We start from the raw sequence: 20846 nt of genomic DNA, 5'->3' as shown, positions 1-20846 counted from the left end.
TTACATATCTGGACTTTTTGAAGTTTTATAATCTCATATTAGTATTTTTATTGAAAGTGTACAAATGATATACCTGATTTTTTTTTTATTGAAAATTGCTTCAATCCCCTGTAAGTTGAATAAGTATATCTTACAGGTTCTAATTTAGCGAAAGCTTGTCAATTGATCAGAATATGATATTTCCTTCAATAGGCTGTGCATCGGAGCAGAATGTAATGCTTGCCAAATTTGGCAAGCATCTATTAACCCTTTTTAAAAAAATACAAAAACAAGTAAGTCCTATAGAATTGTGAGTGTGGAAAATCAAAAGCAACCTTCTGGAGACTCCTCGTTATCTCCCCCCCCCCCTCCCTGCTGCATAATTAATATACACTAAACAAACTGAAATTATGCTACAAAGGTTCTGATGTACCGTAACATAACTATGTTTATATACACCTCTATGTTCTATCATTCTTTATAAGATTCTTTCTAGGATTGACTTTGTCAACGCTGAACTGGTAGGCATCCCGCTGAATACCCTAAAGCTCCTGAAATCTGTACTCTGTGGTTCAGCAATACTTGTGTCATCTAGTAAATATTTTAATTACAGTACTCCTACAATGGATGAATTGCACTGGTTACCGATGGAAGCCAGAATAGAATGCCTGGCCTATTAGGGTAACAACTTCAACTCCCCACCAAACCTCTCTTCCTTGCTCATGTAGTCAGAAGGCCCAAGAGAATCCAGGAGCATAGCAAATGTACTACTTAAACCTCCTGCCTTCGAAAAAAACTCATGCGTAGCATCTAGCTTTATTAGGAGCTGCTTCACTTCTGCGAAACTCATTTCCAGTGGAAACTCAGCCTGATTTATTTTTGCCAACATTTGAAAGCCCTTTTCTTCAGACTATATTTAAATAATTACTGTGCCCATCCTTCCCGCTCCTCCCTTAAAATTCTGCTATCCAAGCTAGTCTGTAATTGCTGAATGTCTGTTACTTTGTTTCTTTATTACTTTTATAAGTGGTTGTAGTTTGCAGTAATTTGGAAACCCATCCTTGGTATTTTCTTTCAGGTTAATTAATCCACTATCGCACATGTCCATCTTTCCCCCTACTCCTTTTCATTGGAGCTGTAGCTGTGTTATGTGGAATGGTTGTTATTATGATTTTGTTTGTCCAAAATATGTTCTATGCAAGCCATGCTATTTATGATTCTATTTAAAGTGTTCTAGTACTGATTGATGATCTGCAGTATATCAAAGTGTTAAATAAATACCCACACAAAAGGCCAATTTTTCTGTAACGATATATACTGATGAAAATAAAGATATTGGTATGATATGTTATGGTGTTTGTAATCTGGCAGTAGAATTTCATTATGGACATGCTGTGAGTATTCTGTGTCCCACCTTAGTGCACGTAGTGCTGGGTCTCATTCGCCAGAATCTCCCTATTACTCCGCAAACACTATTGTAAAACATGGTGCAGATTGAGATACTATTAAAGTTTTAGCCATTAAAAACTAGCTTGCAAGCAGAATCCGGGATGGAATCGTAGCCTCAGAATGTCGAGGGAGGTAGAATTACAAAATAATGTTTCCAAATGTGTTTCCTTTGTTTCCTTTAGATGGAAGGCAGCTTGGCAGGTTCCCGGTTAACTAGGACCAAGGTAGGAGACTGTCAATTTTTTTTAGGACTTTCAAACATGAAACATGCAAAGCAAGGGAATTCAATCTCCTAGCTCTGCTCCTCAAAATACAATGGTGACAATTTTAGACCGTCCGAGATAGGGGGGGGGGTAGATAAAGTCAAGATTTTGTGGGCTAATTTGTCAAATGGTTGTTTATTGCATTGCTGTTAAAGAGGAACAGTTCCATATGTTATGTATCATAATGCTGTAAGGGTGTATTTATATGTGTGTGTTTACATGCTCTGTCTGTTTAGTGCCTTTTATCTGAGGCATGTCTATTAAATTCAATTAGGCTGAAATGGCACAAGGTGCTGGAGGTAAATGAACGATGATAATATGCAAAGCTGGGTTTGTTGGTTAGGGCGTAAAGTGAGAAAGTGAAATAGAGGTCAAGATGCTTTCAGGATTTAGAAATTACAATGAGATCTTTCAAAAGGATGAGAAGGTTCTTGAGACAAAGAATGAGGGTTTTAGAGAGGCCCGGTCATGAATGAGAGCAGGCAAAAGAGAGCAAGAATAAACATTAGCAAGTAAGATGGAGAGACACAGTTAAGAGAAAGAGGACAGAGTAGTGATGGAGCCATGGTCACTTTATAACATAAAACTAATTAAGATCGAGGTAATGTGAGGCCATACAGGAGCCAGAAGATGATCTCTCTCCTTTAAATCCTCTGATCTACCCATGACTCTACTGCACTATTGTTCACAACTTCATCTTTGCCTGTCTTCATCTTCTGCTGACTTCTGCCATTTCTCTTATACCCTTTGCTCCTTTCTGCTGAAGGTTTCTCACTTGAAGTTTTCCATTCTGTGCTCTCCTGCTTATTAGTCTGTCTGCCTCGGTCTTCCGCTAGGTCTCGCCATATCATCCCTGAAATCCTTGCTCTCATCCTCTCGGCATTTCATCTCTCCCTGTCCTCGTATCCCACTTTGCTCTTATCCAGCCTTTTCGCGTATACCCTTTGCACCCTTTTACTTGAGACCTCCCCACCTCAAGTTGCTCCTTATTCATTTGTCCAGAACCATCTTTCTTATAGTTTTCCACTGTACCTAATCTCCTAAACCATCTGCCTCCTTCCTTTTTCCCCTCTCAATCTCCTTCAACCTCAACCTGCTGCATTCTTTATGCACAGTTCTCTTCCTCTGTGCTCCATTTCGTGATTAGTTTAAACTGTTATCATTCTCTTTTTCCACTCCATTCCTTCATTGGTTACTTATGTAAGGGGTTTAACCACCAGCTCCCTTATTCTGTTGTACAGTGCACTGACACCTACGTAGTTAAACTGAACTTTATAAAAATGAGAACTAAACTATCAAAAAGGCATCTTGAAGGAGTTGGTCTATAGAGGGAGTTGTGAGGATGGTCTGAGAATTGTCACCACGAATGTGTGAAGTTCAGTGAAATCATGATGTCTGTTACTGTTGGTGTTACCTGTGCATCTTTGCATATTGTGACTCAATCAGTAATCTGACGACAGGGTTAGAGCAGGGCACACCCACATTTTGGAAGAGTGTACTTGCCCATTTCATTGGCTTAGTTTCTGACGCTAAGCATTAAAAAGAATCAGAAATAATAGAGTTGTTTCATGGTTGTCCTCCTCTCCAGTCTCTGTCAGCTGCACTCACTTGTCCCTGTTCATGAAAAGGAGGCAGTGGCCTTTCACACTTCCCATAACTACGTTGACAGTGTTTGTTCCAATTTCTCTCTGAGTAAGGTGCATACTACCTTTCAATGCCCGTGTTTTGCAGAAGAACCACACAGGGAATGTCCCATGCTGAGATACGAATGTTAGAATTGTAATGATTAATTAAATGCACTGTAGAGTTATTTCATAAGACTATCGAGTGGGAAGGGAAGGGTATTGGTACCAGATAGTATAACAAATAATCCTGTCATTTTCCCCATACAGGCTCAATACAGAAGGGGGGCCACTGTGCGTATAGCCCAAGAAAAGAATGCCAAAGACCTCGTCCCGGAGCCCGAGTTGCCATCTTCAACTCAGGTGAGAATTCATGAGCACAGTTCAGTCCATCTTCTACACATGATTTGTCAGGTTGTTCCAAAGGTCTTTGAGTGGAGCAACTCTAATGGTCTAGGTTGGAAACTACACTGTGGGACCCTTGTGCATTTTCTCGGGGTGCTCTTTTAAAGTCTGGAAGACTTCTAGATGATTCCAAAGGGTTCTCTTACGAGTATTTGAATGGAAGTTTTTTTTTTAAGCTTCTGTGGAAAACAAAGGGCTTTGAAGATTATATGAATGACTCCTGATATTCTGTGTGTTTAAAACTGAGAATAATTTGTTTTGTGGTGTAATTGTCCCAATACCTTGTGGGAGGCGTTCCACATATTGGGTACATTTCCAGCATTGTTTAAAAAGTTTGCCATCTTTCTCATGATGGGGCAAGGAGAAATGTGACCATCGGGGCTGATTATTCCTTGTCAAGTTGGTTGGGGGGTGGAGGGTTCCAAAAATAAGGCTTTATGCTTGATATGGGTTAGTTTAAAGATCTTTCTCACTTTCATGGCAACTCACTTCGTAGTACAGAATATGTGATTGAACTTTTAGTACCTGTGGCAAGCTTAGCAGCTGCTTGGATGGCTGCTTTGACAGAAGTTAGGTACATTTGGGGAATTTTATGAGTAGATTTTTTCCACAGTCCAGTTTTAGCTGTAAAAAAGATTGACTTATTTTCTTGAACTATTGGTTCTGGATAAGAGATTTGATTTCACAGGGGGTCTTATTTGAAAAAGTGCCTCCTTTGCTGTTGAATTGATGTATGCTTGAATGTTAAGTGGCATTGTTATTACATGACTTGTGAGTAATGTCTAAATCGAGAAAGGGCAGTTAGAAGATTCAATAAGAATCTTTCCTGAGATTATACGTTGATGGATCGCAATAGACTACATAAGGAAAGGGGCTTTTCTGCGGTTTTGTAAGAAGGACTCTTGGGAGAATCGATGGGTGGGCCAATTGTAAAATTTAGCTTGGAGGCCATTTTTGAGACTCCATGGTCAGGGATGTCTTCTGAAATGTTATACAGATGACACTTAGAAGATTGTATGTAGGAGTTATGAGATTATGTATTCGAGATATTTGAGAAACTCCATGGAGGTGAGGATTGGGAGTTCTCTTCTAAGGTTGTGCAAGTTGGACCCCATGTAATTTTGTTTTTTATTGGGAGTTCTCTGAGATCATGCATGAGAGAATCCAGGAAATGATGTGGGTGCGCTCAGTTATTATAGGCACGAGACAGTCCAGGGGTTTCTATAGCATTCTCATTTCTGATTTTGTACATGTGGAACTTCCGGGGGTTATGTATGAGACTTCTCTTCCAATTTAGACCACTTAGTACCCTAGGGTATTCTGTGGGGGAGTTTACTTCTGACAATGAGTTGCATTGTAAGGTTGAGCATGTGGAACTATTGGGGATTCTACTGGGGAGTTATGTTCTTGGGATTGGCATGTGTTAGACTGTGGCATCTAAGGGGGTATTCTTTTCTGATGATGGACATGTGGGAGTTGAGGGTATTTTCTGGGTAATTCAATTCTGATGTGCACGTGGTAGTCCAGTTAATTCTAATGGGGTATTTTATTTGAAAGTTATGCATATGGGACTATTGGGAACTCTGGGAGTTATGCTGTAGGAATTGGCATGTGGTAGGCCAGGAGGTTCTGTGAAGGAGTTCTCTTCTGAGGATGGGTATATGGGAGTCCAGGGTCTTCTGTTCGTGAGTTCTCTTCTGAGATTGTGCATGTGGTATTCTTGTAGATTTTATTTGGGGTGGGGGGGTTCTTCTGAATGTGCACATGTATGTCTCCTGGGTACACCATGGGAGGATTTATGTTCTGGGAAGTGCATGTGGTAGTCTCCCGGATTCTATGGAGGAGTTCTCTTCTGCGTATGGAAGAACTCTAAATATGGGATTGCAACATATTCTGTGTGGGGGCTCAGTTCTAGGTCGTGCATGTGGTGCGGTTGGTATTCTGCAGGGGAGCTCTTTTCTGAGATTGCGTATGTGGAACTTAAGGTGAGCCTGTGAGGATGTTATTTTCTGAGGTTGTACAATTGGGAATTCAAGGGGAGATGATAAATGTGAGACTCCAGAGGATTGTATGGGGGATTTCCTTTCTGATGTTGCAGATGGGAGTTCTGGGGTTACTGTTGGAGTGTTCTCTTCTGAGGTAGTTCATATGGGGCTCTAAAGGATTATTTCGGGGAATACTGTTTCGAGCAGAGGCATGTAGGACTCAAAGGTATTATAGGGGGAGTCCTTTACTGAGATGCTCTTGTAAATCCAGGGGATTTTTAGAACAATTCTTTAATGAGGCGGTGCATTGTGGACTCTTAAATAAAATCCCATGGTGTGTGGCGCAATGAATTTAAAAAATCCCGAAATATGGCCACATTCTGCGTTTGTTAGTGCCTACGACTTTGTCTCCAGCTTATGCTTGTATATTCTCAAACATCCCTCAGTGTCTGCTGATTCACCTCTTCTCTCTCTCACGGTCCGCAGTCTAATCTCTTGTATGAGGAAGTCCTTTACACTATCCTGCACCGGCTGGGAAAGCCAGAAGCTGAGCATGTATCTGACGCAGATGAGCTGTACGAGTACGTGCAACAGGTGACTACAGGGCTTGTTCTAGAGGAGGCTTATGCTCCGGGGGAGGGGGGTGAAATGGCAGCATGCAAAAAGAGTCATTAATGTATTTGGATGTTATTTACTTGGAGTCATCTCAAACCGTCTTTCATTAGAATCCTCTGTTGTAGGGGCACTTCACATATGATTTATGCTCGGTGATTTCCCTGTTTATGTTCCCTTCCTTTGATTTTCTGCACCCTCCCTGTGAAGGTGAACCCCGTTTGATGCTGTTTCACATTTTTCCTTTCATCCTCCGCTACTTTTCCTCCTGACGGTTGTATTTAGGTCTCGCCTGCGTAGGCTGCGCATGCGCTGTCCCTCGTAGTAGGTACAATGCTTCCTCGATGTCAGTAATTAGAGTGTCTTTACTATAGGTACAGTAAGGTAAAATAAGGTGGATACCAGAGGATTTCTTTTAATTACTCCGTGCAATGACAATGAAATGCTTGGGGGTTGTTGTATTCCCCCCAGGGACAGTGACAGGAGTGCCTGGGTGCCCTTCATTCCCTGCAATTATACAGTGAGCTACGAAGCCAAAGATGCCAAGGTATGTTTGTAGTAATGTGGGGCGATACATACAGTGAAAAATAATTTTTCAACAGCCAGCCGCTCTAGCCCCAGTCCTAGCTTTGCTTAACACTCGTGTTATAAACTGTGTTTCCTACTGCAGTATCTCTTGTACTGTACGCCAGCCCTTTCGCCTCTCTGTGCACTCGTATTCAGCCTTGTATAACTCACACCAGGAGGAAACGCCGACTTGGGGCAAATAACGGACCGGACAGCGGGACTGCGAGCACCAGGTTGCTTAGCGGCAGAGTCACCGGCCGCACCTGGGTCCTCTTCCCGCCCCGCCTCCCAGCACTTCATAGCGCCTCGCGGCCCCCGCTCCGCGGGAGCCGCTCGAGGCTAGAGACTTTGGTTGCTGCTACAACGGGTCGCCAGCCACACCAGGAGGAAATGCCGACTTGGGGCAAATAACGGACCGGACAGCGGGACGGCGGGACTGCGAGGACCAGGTTGCTTAGCGGCAGCGTCACTGGCCGCACCTGGGTCCTCTTCCCGCCTCGCCTCCCCTATTTAGACATGTCCACTGACGCGCACGCGGGACACGCGCGGGCGTGCGCCGTGCTAAGCCTGGGCAAAGGGCGGGCCGTCTGTGGCCGTCCGGGGCTGTCCAGAGCTGGGCTGGGCCACCCCCTTTACGTTTGTATTTTGTTGTCTATTAATTTTATCTTGGACTCAGTAGTAAGACTTGTTGTGAACAATTAAGTTCATCACCGTGCTACAACATTGCTGTATTCAATATGGCCATGAAATCCAGCCTGGGTGGGAAATCGTTGGTGGTGGGTACATCCACTTTTTTTAAAGGTACTCTGGATAATTACATCACCAGGGCCGTTTCAGTCGTAGAACGAGAAATAGAGCAGGCTGAACGGCGTATATCCTCAGAGTGGCAAAACAAACGTTCCTCCCTTGGTGCCATACAGAAAGCTCTATCACCTTCTTTCCCACCTTTTGGCTCTGTATTAGCACCAATAATTGGTATTCCGCGCCAACTCCAAGACCTAACTGAAAGTCTGGACAGTACGGGAGTTAGCACTTCTACCAATATTATAATTGATTCACCTACGGACAGCTCTTTTGAAGAGCAGCTCCCATCAAAATCTATTACTACTGGACTAGCAGCCCCAACACTTCCCATAAAAAGAAAACGAGGTCGCAATAAACAAAAAGGTCCCAGAGCAAAAAATTCTAAACCATCATTACCCTCCAAAACTCCTGACCATGCCCCGCAAAGTAAGATGGAACTAAATCCCCTGCACACGTTATTGCCAGACGCTCTCATAAAAAACATTGAGCATTTGATGAAATCTTTACTGTTGCCCCTCGTAGAGAGGGTCAAGCGCATAGCAGACCAATTAGATTCCGTCCAAGCCACAGGTATTTCCAACATGAACTTACTCCGAGAACTATCTAAAAATAGGTATCCCCTGAACACCTCAGACCTGGGAGATAAACCGAACCTTTGTGACCCTTCGTCTAGGGGACTGCCTCATCCAATAGACAAAGGTCCTACTCCTACTAGTCAACCCTTAAAGCAAGCTCCCCCTATCCCCAAACCAAGAAAACCCCGGGAACCAGAGCAGCCTAATAAAAGTGCTCAGGTGTATGATAATTTGGGGGGGAGGCGAACAGCGGTTAAAAACCATCAAGGGCATGTGCAACACGTAAACATACCGCCGGAAGCAGAGCCCTATGTAATAGTATTAACCGGGGTTCCTGAGTTGAAGCAGGGTCAATTCGAAAACTACCAGATCCTGAAGAATAAGGTCACGCACTGGCCAAGTACCAACAGGCTATTACCCGCAAGTATCGATGGTAAAATACTACATGTTAGGAGGTTACCATGGTTGGGCCAAAGACCTAAAGTTGTACAAGGGACTGCGTAATAATCAACTTTAAAGATTACAGGGCCACAAGCTTTATTAGAGACTGGTACAGTGATAGCTATGAGGAAGGTATATCAACAAGAGCTTTAAGTTATTTTTACCCAAGACCTTTGGTCGAAATGAATCCCAAGAATAACACGGGCCCCTCCTTTAACATAGCTACTACCAACCGCTTTATGGCTCTCTCGAGTTTAGAGGGGGTAGACTGACTTAATATCAAGCCCAATAAGACCCAAAAGGTCCCTGCACCTGTATCTAGGTCAGGCACTGACGTTATAGATGCACCTATATTGGATGTTCCTATCCTGGATGTTTTTTCTTATGACCCCCCTTTAGTGTGTAGCTCTAAATTACAGACTCGGGACCCAGGCATACTGGCGGCCAGTTCTCTTAACCCCTCACACAACCCCCCTTTCCATGACTGTTCTCCAGCAACTGAAGCCCTTCAAGTTCCCTCCCCTTCCCCCACCACTGAACCACCAAGTCTTTTAATTATGAATGTGATATACTGGAACGTAGCAGTGTTACGTGCAAAGATCGACCAACGCTCCTGGCTCGAATTAATTCGTAAACACAACATGGTATGTCTTCAGGAGACTTGGTCGATCTCTCCTATTCACTTACAGGGTTACAAGAAGTTTCACTCAAGTGCCCGTCCTTCCTCTTCAGGTAGACCGAAAGGAGGGCTAACTATCTATCTATCGAATGACCTCCCTCTAAATGAAATATCCGAATTGAAAGTAGCCAAGAACTACCAAATCATTAGAATTACGGTGTATAACGGGGCCCCGTATCTATTGGTTAACTTCTACAACAATTTGTCTCTACCTGAATCTGTAATTGTTTTTAATGAAATATCAGCGATTTTAACGGAACACCGGGCTAGATACCCTGTATCTTCCTTTAACGTGATTTGGGGCGGTGATTCTAATACTTCTTTGTGTGCAAATTATGAAAATGTAAAATGTGGCATTACTGACGAATGTGGGTGTCCTCTAACGCATTTCTCCCATTCTAGCCCTGGGAATTGTTTGAACGAACATCTTTTTTCCTTAGATCTGGGTTTTGCAAACGACCTGGTAGTCCCCGCAATAGCTTTTTCTCCTACTTTCCATGGGAGAGGCTTATCGAGTGTTATAGACTTCATATTGTGAACCCATAACTCAAGAGCACAATTGTCTAATTTTGCAACGGGAGTGGATGTTAGTAGCGACCATTATCCGATCAGTCTCACTGTTACAGGCCAGAGTGCTTGTCAACAACCTAGGTTTCCTAGTCTGCTTGACCAGCAAGCTCTGACCATAGCCAAGTTGAACGGCTATTCAGTTAAATGGTCGAAAGTAAATCCGAACGCCCTGTCTGCCAGTATAATAAAAAGAGCACTCCCCCTACTACAAACATGTTTAGACCCAGAATCATCGAAGGATCTGATTCTCACCAGTTTTGCCGAAATTACCAAAATAATTAGAGAAGAATTATTCCGTAAGCAAAACTCAAATAAATCCCAAGTGATAAATTGGTTTAATCCCCAATGTCGAAAGGCGCTCTCATCCCTAAAAGAGGCTCTTCGCAACCCTATAAGAAATCCACTTGTAGTAAGAAAACAAAGGAAAGATTACAATCTGGCCATCAAGAACTGTAGACGGGAGATCAAAAAGAACCTCTGGGAAGAGCTCCACAAGAGTTTTTGCTCTAAAGACTGCTCAGCTTTCTGGCGAGTAGTCAAATCCCCCTTTCTTTCAGACTCGGGTTCTACTCCCAGGATAGAGGTGGCAGTGACTGCAGAGAGCTGGGTTGACCATTTCTCAAAAATCTTTACAGCAGATAATCTGAATGAGAACGTCAGCGGGAAAGCTGGGGAGGGCGTCCCCCATAACTCTAATATTTACCCCATCCAGCTAACTTTTGAGCATAATGACGTTATTACCGCTCTGTCAGCCTCTAAATCTGGCAAGGCGCCTGGCCCTGACGGGGTACCGTTAGATCTCTTTACTCATAACCAGGAGCTATGGTCCCCAGTTTTGACCCGCGTTCTTGATGCTGCCATGTCCTTGGGGTTAATTGACTCATGGTCTACATCTATCCTGCTCCCCATTTTTAAAAAGGGAGATCGTAACAACCCTGCATGCTACAGGCCCATATCCCTCCTTGATTCCCTAGGCAAAGTTGCAGGCCGGCTGGTCCTTGAGCGCCTGCAGGATTGGGCTTCTGCCAACGAAATCATGACTGACTTGCAATTTGGGTTCAGGGAGGGACTGGGAACCGTAGAGCAGGCGCTAAATCTCTCCCTTTTTATTGGAAAATACGTTGGGGCAAAGAATGGTAATCTACATCTAGTATATGTAGATTTGTCTGCAGCGTTTGACTGCGTGTCTCACTCAGAACTGTGGTTGATTCTCGCTGAACTGGGAGTTGACCCTCTGTTGGTCACCTTCCTGCGGGAGCTTTACTCTGACGCCTCGGCGAGAGTGAGATACGGGGTGTCCGGCGAACTCACTCCATCGTTTGCCGTCACCAGGGGAGTTAGACAGGGTTGTGTCCTGGCTCCCTTTCTTTTTAACTTATACACCAATGGCCTTGAGTCGGCCATGTTGGAAGGGAGCCAGGATTTACCCACAATCGACCATCGCCCTATACCCGCACTATTGTATGCGGACGATTCAGTGATCATGGCAAGAACCCCAATACAGCTGCAGCTCCTCCTTAATAACTACTGCAAGTTCATGTCATCTTTGGACCTGATGGTCAACATTAAAATGACCTTCGTAATGCACCTCGGCAAGCGGGTCAAGAACCCAAAATCGATTTTTATCACCAAAGACAAGCTAGAGTGCACTAGTACGTACCCTTATTTAGGTATCCTGTTTGATAATAAAATGTCCTGGAAAGAGGCCATGTGTAGTAAGAAACTACTGTTCTTACGTGCAACAGCTGCTTTGGTAGCTTTCCCAAGAAAGCTTGGTAAGCCCCCTCCCGAAGAACTGCTGAAAATATATTTTGCCAAATGCCACAGCGTGGCCGTGTATGGCGCGGGGGTGTGGGGCTATGCTGCCGCTGAAGCTCTTCAGCTGGTAGAGAACAGTTTTATTAGGTATATCCTGGCTATCCCGAAAAGTGCTCCAACCTACGGTTGCCATATTGAGCTGGGTATGGACTACATTACGGATAACATCAAAATCCAGCCCATCCTCTTAAGGCACCGAGTTTGGATCACGGAGCAGTGCAATCTGACCCGCTCACTCCTCGTGGACTGTCTGGGCTTGGTCAATTGGAGAAAAATCCCTTGGTTGGCTTATGTGAGCAACTTTTTTAAAGATATAAATATGTCTTTGTATTTCACTGAGCCTTCATCCCTGTTAAGCATTTCAAGGAAAGATCTAAAAATGCTATGCTTATCACACTTAAGGGAACTGCGTCTAGCTCAGGAAATCACTAAATCCACCAACATCCAGATCCTAAGCGTCCAAACTACAACAGACGTTCAACCCTACCTGAAATATCATTTGAACGCATACGAAAAATACCTGCTGACAACGTTTCGCTTTAATGTGTTCTTTCGTATTGTTTCCTTCCCGAAAAAACAAGATTGGTCAAAATCTATTACCAAGTGCCCATGTGACGAAACTTCGGAACAATCAACAACCCATGTTACTTTATTTTGCAGATTTTATGTGTTGCCTCGTAAGCGTTGGATTATCCCATTATTGTCATCTATGGGCTTGAGATCGTGTCGTCCAGCCTTTCCTGCTTTGCAATACTTAGATTCTGAATTTGTTGCCAAATCCGTAGCCTGTTTTCTTAAAGCATGTATAAAAAATCGGTGCAATTTTGACTAAATCCGTCTTCGAATGCATTTGCACTTTATCATCAGTTCGTGTAAGATCCCGCCCGATTCCGATTTTTAAAATGTATTTTTTAAAATGTACTCTCTTATAATGTCAATCATGTATTGTGGTATAACTTTTTCTGCTATATTACCCCTTCTTTTAAACTGTTTGTTGTTAATGTACTTTTTATGGTTCCTAAAAAATTATGGAAACCGAATAAAAGATATATGACACACACTCTGTACTACTCACTCTCTGCTAATCTCTACTCACACTCTGCTACTGACTCTCTGCTACTTACTCTCCACCTCACTCTCCACTACTCTCTACTACTCACTAACTACTACTCACTCTACTACTCACTCTCTACTACTCACTCTACAACTCACTCTCTACTACTCTCCTCTACTACTCACTCTCTACTACTCTCTACTACTCACTCTACTACACTCTACTACTCACTCTACTACAATCTACTACTCACTTTATACTACTCTCTACTACTCACTCTCTACTACTCTACTACTCACTCTCTACTACTCTACTACTTGCTCTCTGCTACTCACTCTGCTACTCTCTACTACTCAATCTCTACTACTCTCTATTACTCTCTCTACTACTCACTCTCTACTACTCTCCTCTACTACTCACTCTACCACTCACTCTACTACTCTCTATTACTCTATACTACTTGCTCTCTGCTACTCACTCTGCTACTCTCTACTACTCACTCTACTACTCACTCTCTATTACTCTACTACTCACTGTATACTACTCTACTATTCTCTACTCTCTATGACTCACTCTCTACTACTCACTCTCTACTACTCACTCTACTACAATCTACTACTCACTCTCTGTTACTCACTCTACTACTCTCCACTACTCACTCTCTGCTACTCACTCTCTGCTACTCTCTACTACTCACTCTCTATTACTCACTCTACTACTCTATCACTCACTCTCTACTACTCACTCTCTACTACTCAATATTTACTACTCTCCTCAAATACTCTCTACTACTCACTATTTACTACTCTCCTCAATTACTCACTCTCTACTACTCACTCTATTACTCACTCTCTGCTACTCACTCTGCTACTCACTTCCTACTACTCACTTTCTACTACTCTACTCCTCACTCTACTACAATCTACTACTCACTGTCTACTACTCACACTCTGCTACTTACACTCTATTACTCTCTACTACTCACTCTCTACTACTCACTCTCTACTACCCTCTACTCACTCTCTACTACTTTCTACTACTTACTCTACTACTCTCTACTACTCACTCTACTACTCACTCTCTACTACTCTACTCACTCTCTACTACTCTCTACTATACTACAATCTACTAACTCTCTACTACTTTACAACTCGCTTTACTACAATCTAGTACTCACTCTCTACTACTCCCTGTCTACTACTCTCTACTACTCACTCTACTACTCATTACTACTCACTCTCTGCTACTCACTCTCTACTACTCACGTTGTACTACTCTACTACTCCCTCTATATTAGTCTATACTACTCACTCTCTACTACTCACTCTCTGCTACTCTCTACTACTCAACACTCTCTTTATACTACTCTCTACTACTCTCTATGACTCAATCTCTACTACTGTCTACTACTCACTCTACTACAATCTACTACTCACTCTGCTACTCTCTACTCACTCTGCTACTCTCTACTACTCACTCTCTACTACTCACTCTCTACTACTCTTTACTACTCACTCTCTACTACTCACTCTCTACTACTCACTATCTACTACTCTCTACTACTCACTCTACTACTCTCTACTACTCAGTCTCTATTACTCTATACTACTCACTCTCTGCTACTCACTCTGATACTTACTCTCTGCTACTCACTCTCTACTCCTCACTCTAATACTCTACTCACGCTCTACGACTCACTTTCTACTACTCTCTACGACTCACTCTCTACTACTCTACTACTCACTCTACTACAATCTACTACTCACTCTCTGCTACTCACTCTCTATTACTCTATACTACTCACTCTCTGCTACTCACTCTCTACTACCCTCTACTCAATCTGTACTACTTTCTACTACTCACACTCTACTACTCTCTATTACTCACTCTCTACTACTCACTCTCTACTACTCATTCTACTACTCTCTACTACTCTACTACAATCTACTAGTCACTCTCTACTCTCTACTACTCACTCTACTACTCACTCTACTACTCTACTACTCACTCTCTATTACTCTATACTACTCACTCTCTGCTACTACTCTACTCCCTACTCACTGTACTACTCACTTTCTACTACTCTCTACAACTCACTCTACTACTCACTACTACAATCTACTACTCACTGTCTACTACTCACTCTGCTACTCACTCTACTACTCTACACTACTCACTCTACTACTCTACTACAATCTACTACTCTCTACTACTCACTCTACTACAATCTACTACTCACTCTCTACTACTCACTGTCTACTACTCTACTGCTCAATCTACTACAATCTACTACTCACTGTCTACTACTCACTCTGCTACTCACTCTCTATTACTCTGTACTACTCACTCGCTACTACTCACTCACTCACTCTACTACCCTCTACTCACTCTCGACTACTTTCAACTACTTACACTTTACTACTCTCTATTACTCTCTACATCTCACGCTCTACTACTCATTCTACTACTCTACTACAATCTACTAGTCACTCTCTACCACTCTCTACTACTCACTCTACTACAATCTACTACTCACTCTACTACTCACTCTCTACTACTCTCTACTACTCTCTACTACTCACTCTGCTAGTCACTCTCTACTACTCTCTACTCCCTACTCACTCTCTACTACTCACTTTCGACTACTCTCTACGACTCACTCTCTACTAACTACTACAATCTACTACTCACTGTACTACTCACTCTCTGCTACTCACTCTCTACTACTCTACACTACTCACTCTACTACTCACTCTCTGCTACTCACTCTCCTACTCTATCTCTACTACAGCTACTACTCACTCTACTACTCTCTACTACTCACTCTACTGCAATCTACTACTCACTCTCTGCTGGTCACTCTCTATTACTCTCTGCTACTCACTCTCTGATACTCACTCTCTGCTACCCACTCTCTGCTACCCACTCTCTACTACTCTCTACTCTCAACTCACTCTCTACTACTCTCTACTTCTTTCTACAACTCACTCTCTACTACTCACTCTCTGCTGCTCACTCTGCTACTCACTCTCTACTACTCACTCTGCTACTCTCTCTCTCTACTACTCACTCTCTACTATTCACTCTCTACTACTCTCTACTACTCACACTGTGCTAACCACTCTACTACTCTCTACTACTCACTCTACTACTCACTACTACTCACTCTCTACTCTGTCTCTACTGCTCACTCTAAACTAGTCACTCTCTACTCTCTACCTCTCTCTACTACTCTCTATCTCTCTACCTCTACCTCTCATAAATACAAATATATGCATGCATACATATACATATATGCATACATTTGCATGTTATGTACATGAAAGTTTGAAAAACACTAATAAAAGCGAAGATAAAAAGCCGCCTAATTACAAACAGGACTGCTTTAACTTAAACGAGGGCGAGACCTATTGCATTTTCAATGCTTGTTTATGCGCGTGTGTGTGTGTGTGTGTGTGTGTGTGTGTGTGTGTGTATTTTTACTTCAATGCAAGTGCAGTCCCCTTCTGGGGTGGCAGCCTGTGGCAGTGCAGGGAGTGCTTAGCTCTGGAAATGTATTTCTTATCCTTCACAGCCTTTTTGGGAAGGTCTCACTCCCAGGGAAACCAAAAATAGCCCTAGCAAAAAGGTCAAACCAGCCTCGCTCAGGTCATGGCAGCCCGTCCGTGCTGCCCCGAGAGCAGTGACAGGGCCGGCAACCCACCAGCCTGCTAACATGACAGTGGAATGAGAGCCTCCCCCCCGCCTAGGGGAGGGGGGCCTTTAGTGGCATTACGGGCAAGAGGCAGTGAGAAAGGGGCTGGGCCAGCAGTAGTCAGGTGGTCAAGGGGAGGGGTTAGCAGGAAATGCGAGGAGGTAGGATAATCTTAGGGCGTCACCTAGGTACGCAGGTGACCCCTCCCCAGGGAAAGGGATAAGAGCTCTGGCCACGAGGGAGAAGCCCTCTTTGTCCTCTTGCCTCAGGTCCCGCGGGTCACAGCTAAAAGGAAATTGCCCACCCAGCCATCCCTGTTGTTAAAGGTAGAACTGGCGGGGTCCCGGCCAAGAAAATGTCGGGGACTCCCTTTTTTAGCAGGGACTGGCTCATCCTGGAACAAGGAGGGCAGTCAATGGGGCTCCGGGCAGGCGGGAGAGGGGGCCGTCCTGCTGGTGGTCCTGGACTCTCCGGTCCTACCCGAGATGCAGGTGCTTGGAAGAAGCAATTTGTGGAAAGCTGGGGCGCAAGGAAAGGCGCAAAGCAGTACCAGGTGGCCGCGTCTAGAGGGTAGACGATGGGTAGTTGAATGGAATGGAAGCAATGGAGATGGGTTGTGGCCTGCTGGTACAACCCACATCCAAGGTGGATCGGGAGATCCTGAATTGTAAATACAATTGTAACCTGTGGTGAAAAAGAATATTGCACGACCCTATGTTTATTAATGTGTGTTGGATTGTTTTAATAAAGTTGGTCTAATGTTGACAATTCATCAACAAATAAAGAGGGCGTTATCTGAGAGAATTAATAAAGACTACGCAGTGAAGACCAGTCTCGTTGTATGGTGCCTTTTGTGGGGGGCAAAAGGGGGACAAAGTATGGTGGGATGAATTGCACGTTATATGCCTACTATGATGGCAAGCCCAACCCCGCTCGCCCCCGTCTGAGGGAGTGTTCCAGAGCCTGCTAAACGTACACAGAATTAGTTTTGAAATATACCATGGAGGAAGGCTTAAGAACATACATAACAAAGCTGCCTTGTAGTAGCTGGAAAGGGAAGCGTAAGAGAAAAGTGTGTTCAGTCATTAACATTTATTAAGTTAAAGGTAACCTGTTCAGCCACGTAGAAGAACTCCATAATGAGCTTATTCTTAACTACTCAGTACCCAGATTGCATCTGAGACCCCAGGTACTGTCACATAAGGAATGTATATGAAAAAGCAGTGGTCATGAAGGACTAATTCAGCGCACCAATAGAGAATTTTGAGGGGCACATAAATTGACCTTGTGACAACAAATGAGTACTGTGCCAGTTTCCCTTTCGCACAAATGTTGCCGGCCGCTTCCATTTGTGATGCGGTAGTCCCTGACCGTGCAGAATAGTATGAGGCTGCTGTCCCACCCTGTCCTGGTGATCAGTTGAGACTACGTCATTTACAACACAGTAGTCTCTTGAACGTCTTTTCCTGATGACGACCTTTTAATTACCTATACAAGGCCAGAACGAAATTTACATTTAAGCAATTAGCCTATAGTTAGCCACCGTTTTGGTTAACATTGTGTGAAGTGCAAAACTTGTTTGCTGCTTTCTTATTCTGTGGCTTCTGCTAATTTGTCTCTGTGTATGCACTCTGCTCACTTGCATGTCACTTGTTTCACCGAGTAAATACTTATGAGCACTGTGCATTTATTGATGAACAGACGCATAGCATGATACATATGATACATACATGTAAGTTAACAAAAGGATCTGAGTTCATCATACCTCGTATGTGCCTTTCAGAACTCTCTATTTGTGGTCTAAATAAGTCAATTGTTAATCATTGCATTTTCACATATAACTTGCCCGCGGTTCAGTATTGTCAGAATGAGGTACCCTTATATTTAAAAGTACATAAGGAATGTAGACATGAAACCCGATGAAATTGATAGAGCGCGCGGGTCACCCGACCAATAATTTCGCCACTTCTGGCTTCGGGCCCATATATTTCAAATCACCATATACATTGATCAGATGACCTCACGCTCTGCTATCAGGTATTTGTGAGTTCCCTTCGTTATTCTTCAGCGTACCCGACTTACCATCCACCGACACGGGTACCTATGACCACCATGGATCAGGGAGCTAGCTGTAAAAGGAAAGGCAGCAAAATACAAACCCAACAAAATAATATTCAATACCTTTTGTAAAATGACCACGGACAACTGGAAGTTTTAAAGTCTTTATCTAATTTAGTAAAATTCAGAAATCATCAAGTTCAGAGTAAATAAGCAATCGATAATCAGAAGAACAGAAAGTACATAGCTGAATAGCAAATAAGTCAGAGCAACCATTTATAGACTTATGGAATCAGGACACACTTGAATGAAGGATCAGGAATTAGAACGTTTAAGATGAATCACTAAAGATGGGCTATGCTTTGATTAGGACTAGTATTCTAGAATTATTTCAAGGGAATAAGACAGGAGTTCGGAACATTTATATAACTATAGGGGAGTCTATGAAGAGAGACACGCTATGCTTTAAGGCAAAAGTTCTTTAGACAGTTTAAGTAAGGAGGTTCTAGACCATATCAGGAAATGACAAACTGCAATGCAAAATATAATTTCTAACAAATAGGATAACATAGGAACACGTTATGGAACCAATGCAAATGACTTTAGGATTTAATGGTTGCGGAAAAGCATGGAAAATTAACATATGCAAAGGTATGTCTTTATTAAAGCAAAAGACAGAAATATAGGAAGTTGCCGTTTCAGGAGATTTTGAGTAATATTTACCTAGACTGGTGTGAAAACCAAACCCTGGCCACGGGTCAGTTAAGGACAGGAAACCCTCAAGGAAGGATACCCCTCAGTGGACAGCAGGTGCAGAATGGACACCCAGGACAGGACAGGAAACCCTCAAATTAGGAATCAGGACAGGACCTCTCGGACAGGACCCTCAGGACAGGACCAGCACCCGCAGTTCGGAAGCAACGCCTGCGCTCCACCCTCTCTGCAGCTATCGATCAAGACCCCGATTGGGTCAGCGAACTCCCAGCAAAGTGCTCCGCCAGCACTTTAAGGTTTAGTAAAACCTTAGTCTATGGTCAATTTCGGACAGAGTGCTCCGCAGTACTCTGTATCTTCAGTCACCTATTGAGTGCGTTGGGTCAGTGACAGGTCAGCTAAACCAGACAAGTCGGACGACTTCCCTAGGTGAACCCAGGGTAGTTATACTGTTTGGGGACGGTGTACCACCCCCCAATGTTGCAAAGTGTCAGAATCCCTCAATTTGGATTGGTCCTAAGGTAGGCTTTGGGTAACACACCAATCAGAATAGACTATTTGGAGGCCTAATTTACATCTCTGGGTACCGCCTAGCAAGATTGGGGTTCCCATGAGAAAGCCGCACAGAATACAATGAAGAGAATACATTTTAGTAACAATTGAACATAATCATGATGCTTCGGCTGGGTGAGGTGTCCCTTTCCCAGGGTGGCTCTGGCATCAACCTTCTTTGGCCTGAGTTCAATGCCATAGCAGCTTCTGGCGAGTTTGCGCAGAAATACCCTCCAAGATGGACTCCCCAGCCCAGCACCCCTCCGAGTCGAGGATACATGAAAAGTAAGCGAAAACAAATTAATACATAGAAATAAATGTATGTAAACACATCATTGGGTTGTACTTTCAAACTTATCATTATAAAAATATACTATGCAGTTTAAATGTTAGCAACATATACACGCTCACAAGAGCATTACCACGTTATTCACGAAAGCTGTGTATTACGCATGCGCACCCTTTCCCTCCAAAACGTATAACTACGTCAGGTCACGTGAGTGTGACTGACGCATGCGCAGAAGCACTTTTCAAGCGGCGGCCATGTTTTAGAGACATTGTTTAGTTGTGTTAGAAATACACGTACGCAAGCTTCCTCTACCTTGTTCGAATATGAAAATAAAAGATTAGTAAGACGTACCACTTATTAATTTATTACACACGGGCGAGGTTCTTGACTCGAGCAAGTCGCGATGCGATGCTTGCTCTATCAATCCCCTCTTTGATGATATTTACTATCATCACAAAAATAATGGAACCAGATGCCAACTTCTCACACCTTATACATCTCTATCTCTTCCAACAACCGATTTAGCTTTTCTTTTTCATTTTTGGTAGGGTGAGAATTTTTCACCTTTTTGTATATCTGATTATTCATTTCCTCTAATTCAAGCTCATCCACACTTCGTTTCACTCCTCTGGCATTCACTTGATGCTTTCCGGTGTGTTTACGACATTTGCAACAGACAAATATGAAAAATAGGATAAGACCTATAATTCCAATTG

At 43.2% G+C, this 20846-nt stretch overlaps 1 protein-coding gene across 4 annotated transcripts in view; it reads left to right on the top strand.

Annotated features, from left to right (window-relative positions):
• Positions 1-20846, top strand: part of UNC13D (unc-13 homolog D) — an 880699-nt gene that overhangs the window by 270768 nt on the left and 589085 nt on the right. For all 4 annotated transcript variants that reach the window (XM_078654550.1, XM_078654552.1, XM_078654549.1 and 1 more), the window contains exons 2-4: positions 1611-1652; positions 3584-3676; positions 6190-6297. In XM_078654550.1, coding sequence (XP_078510676.1) covers positions 1611-1652; positions 3584-3676; positions 6190-6297 — 243 coding nt within the window. The remainder of the gene's footprint in view (positions 1-1610; positions 1653-3583; positions 3677-6189; positions 6298-20846) is intronic.

This window comes from Lissotriton helveticus, chromosome 7, assembly GCF_964261635.1.
Source record: "Lissotriton helveticus chromosome 7, aLisHel1.1, whole genome shotgun sequence".
NCBI lineage: Eukaryota > Metazoa > Chordata > Amphibia > Caudata > Salamandridae > Lissotriton > Lissotriton helveticus.
This window is presented reverse-complemented; position numbering and strand designations above follow the sequence as displayed.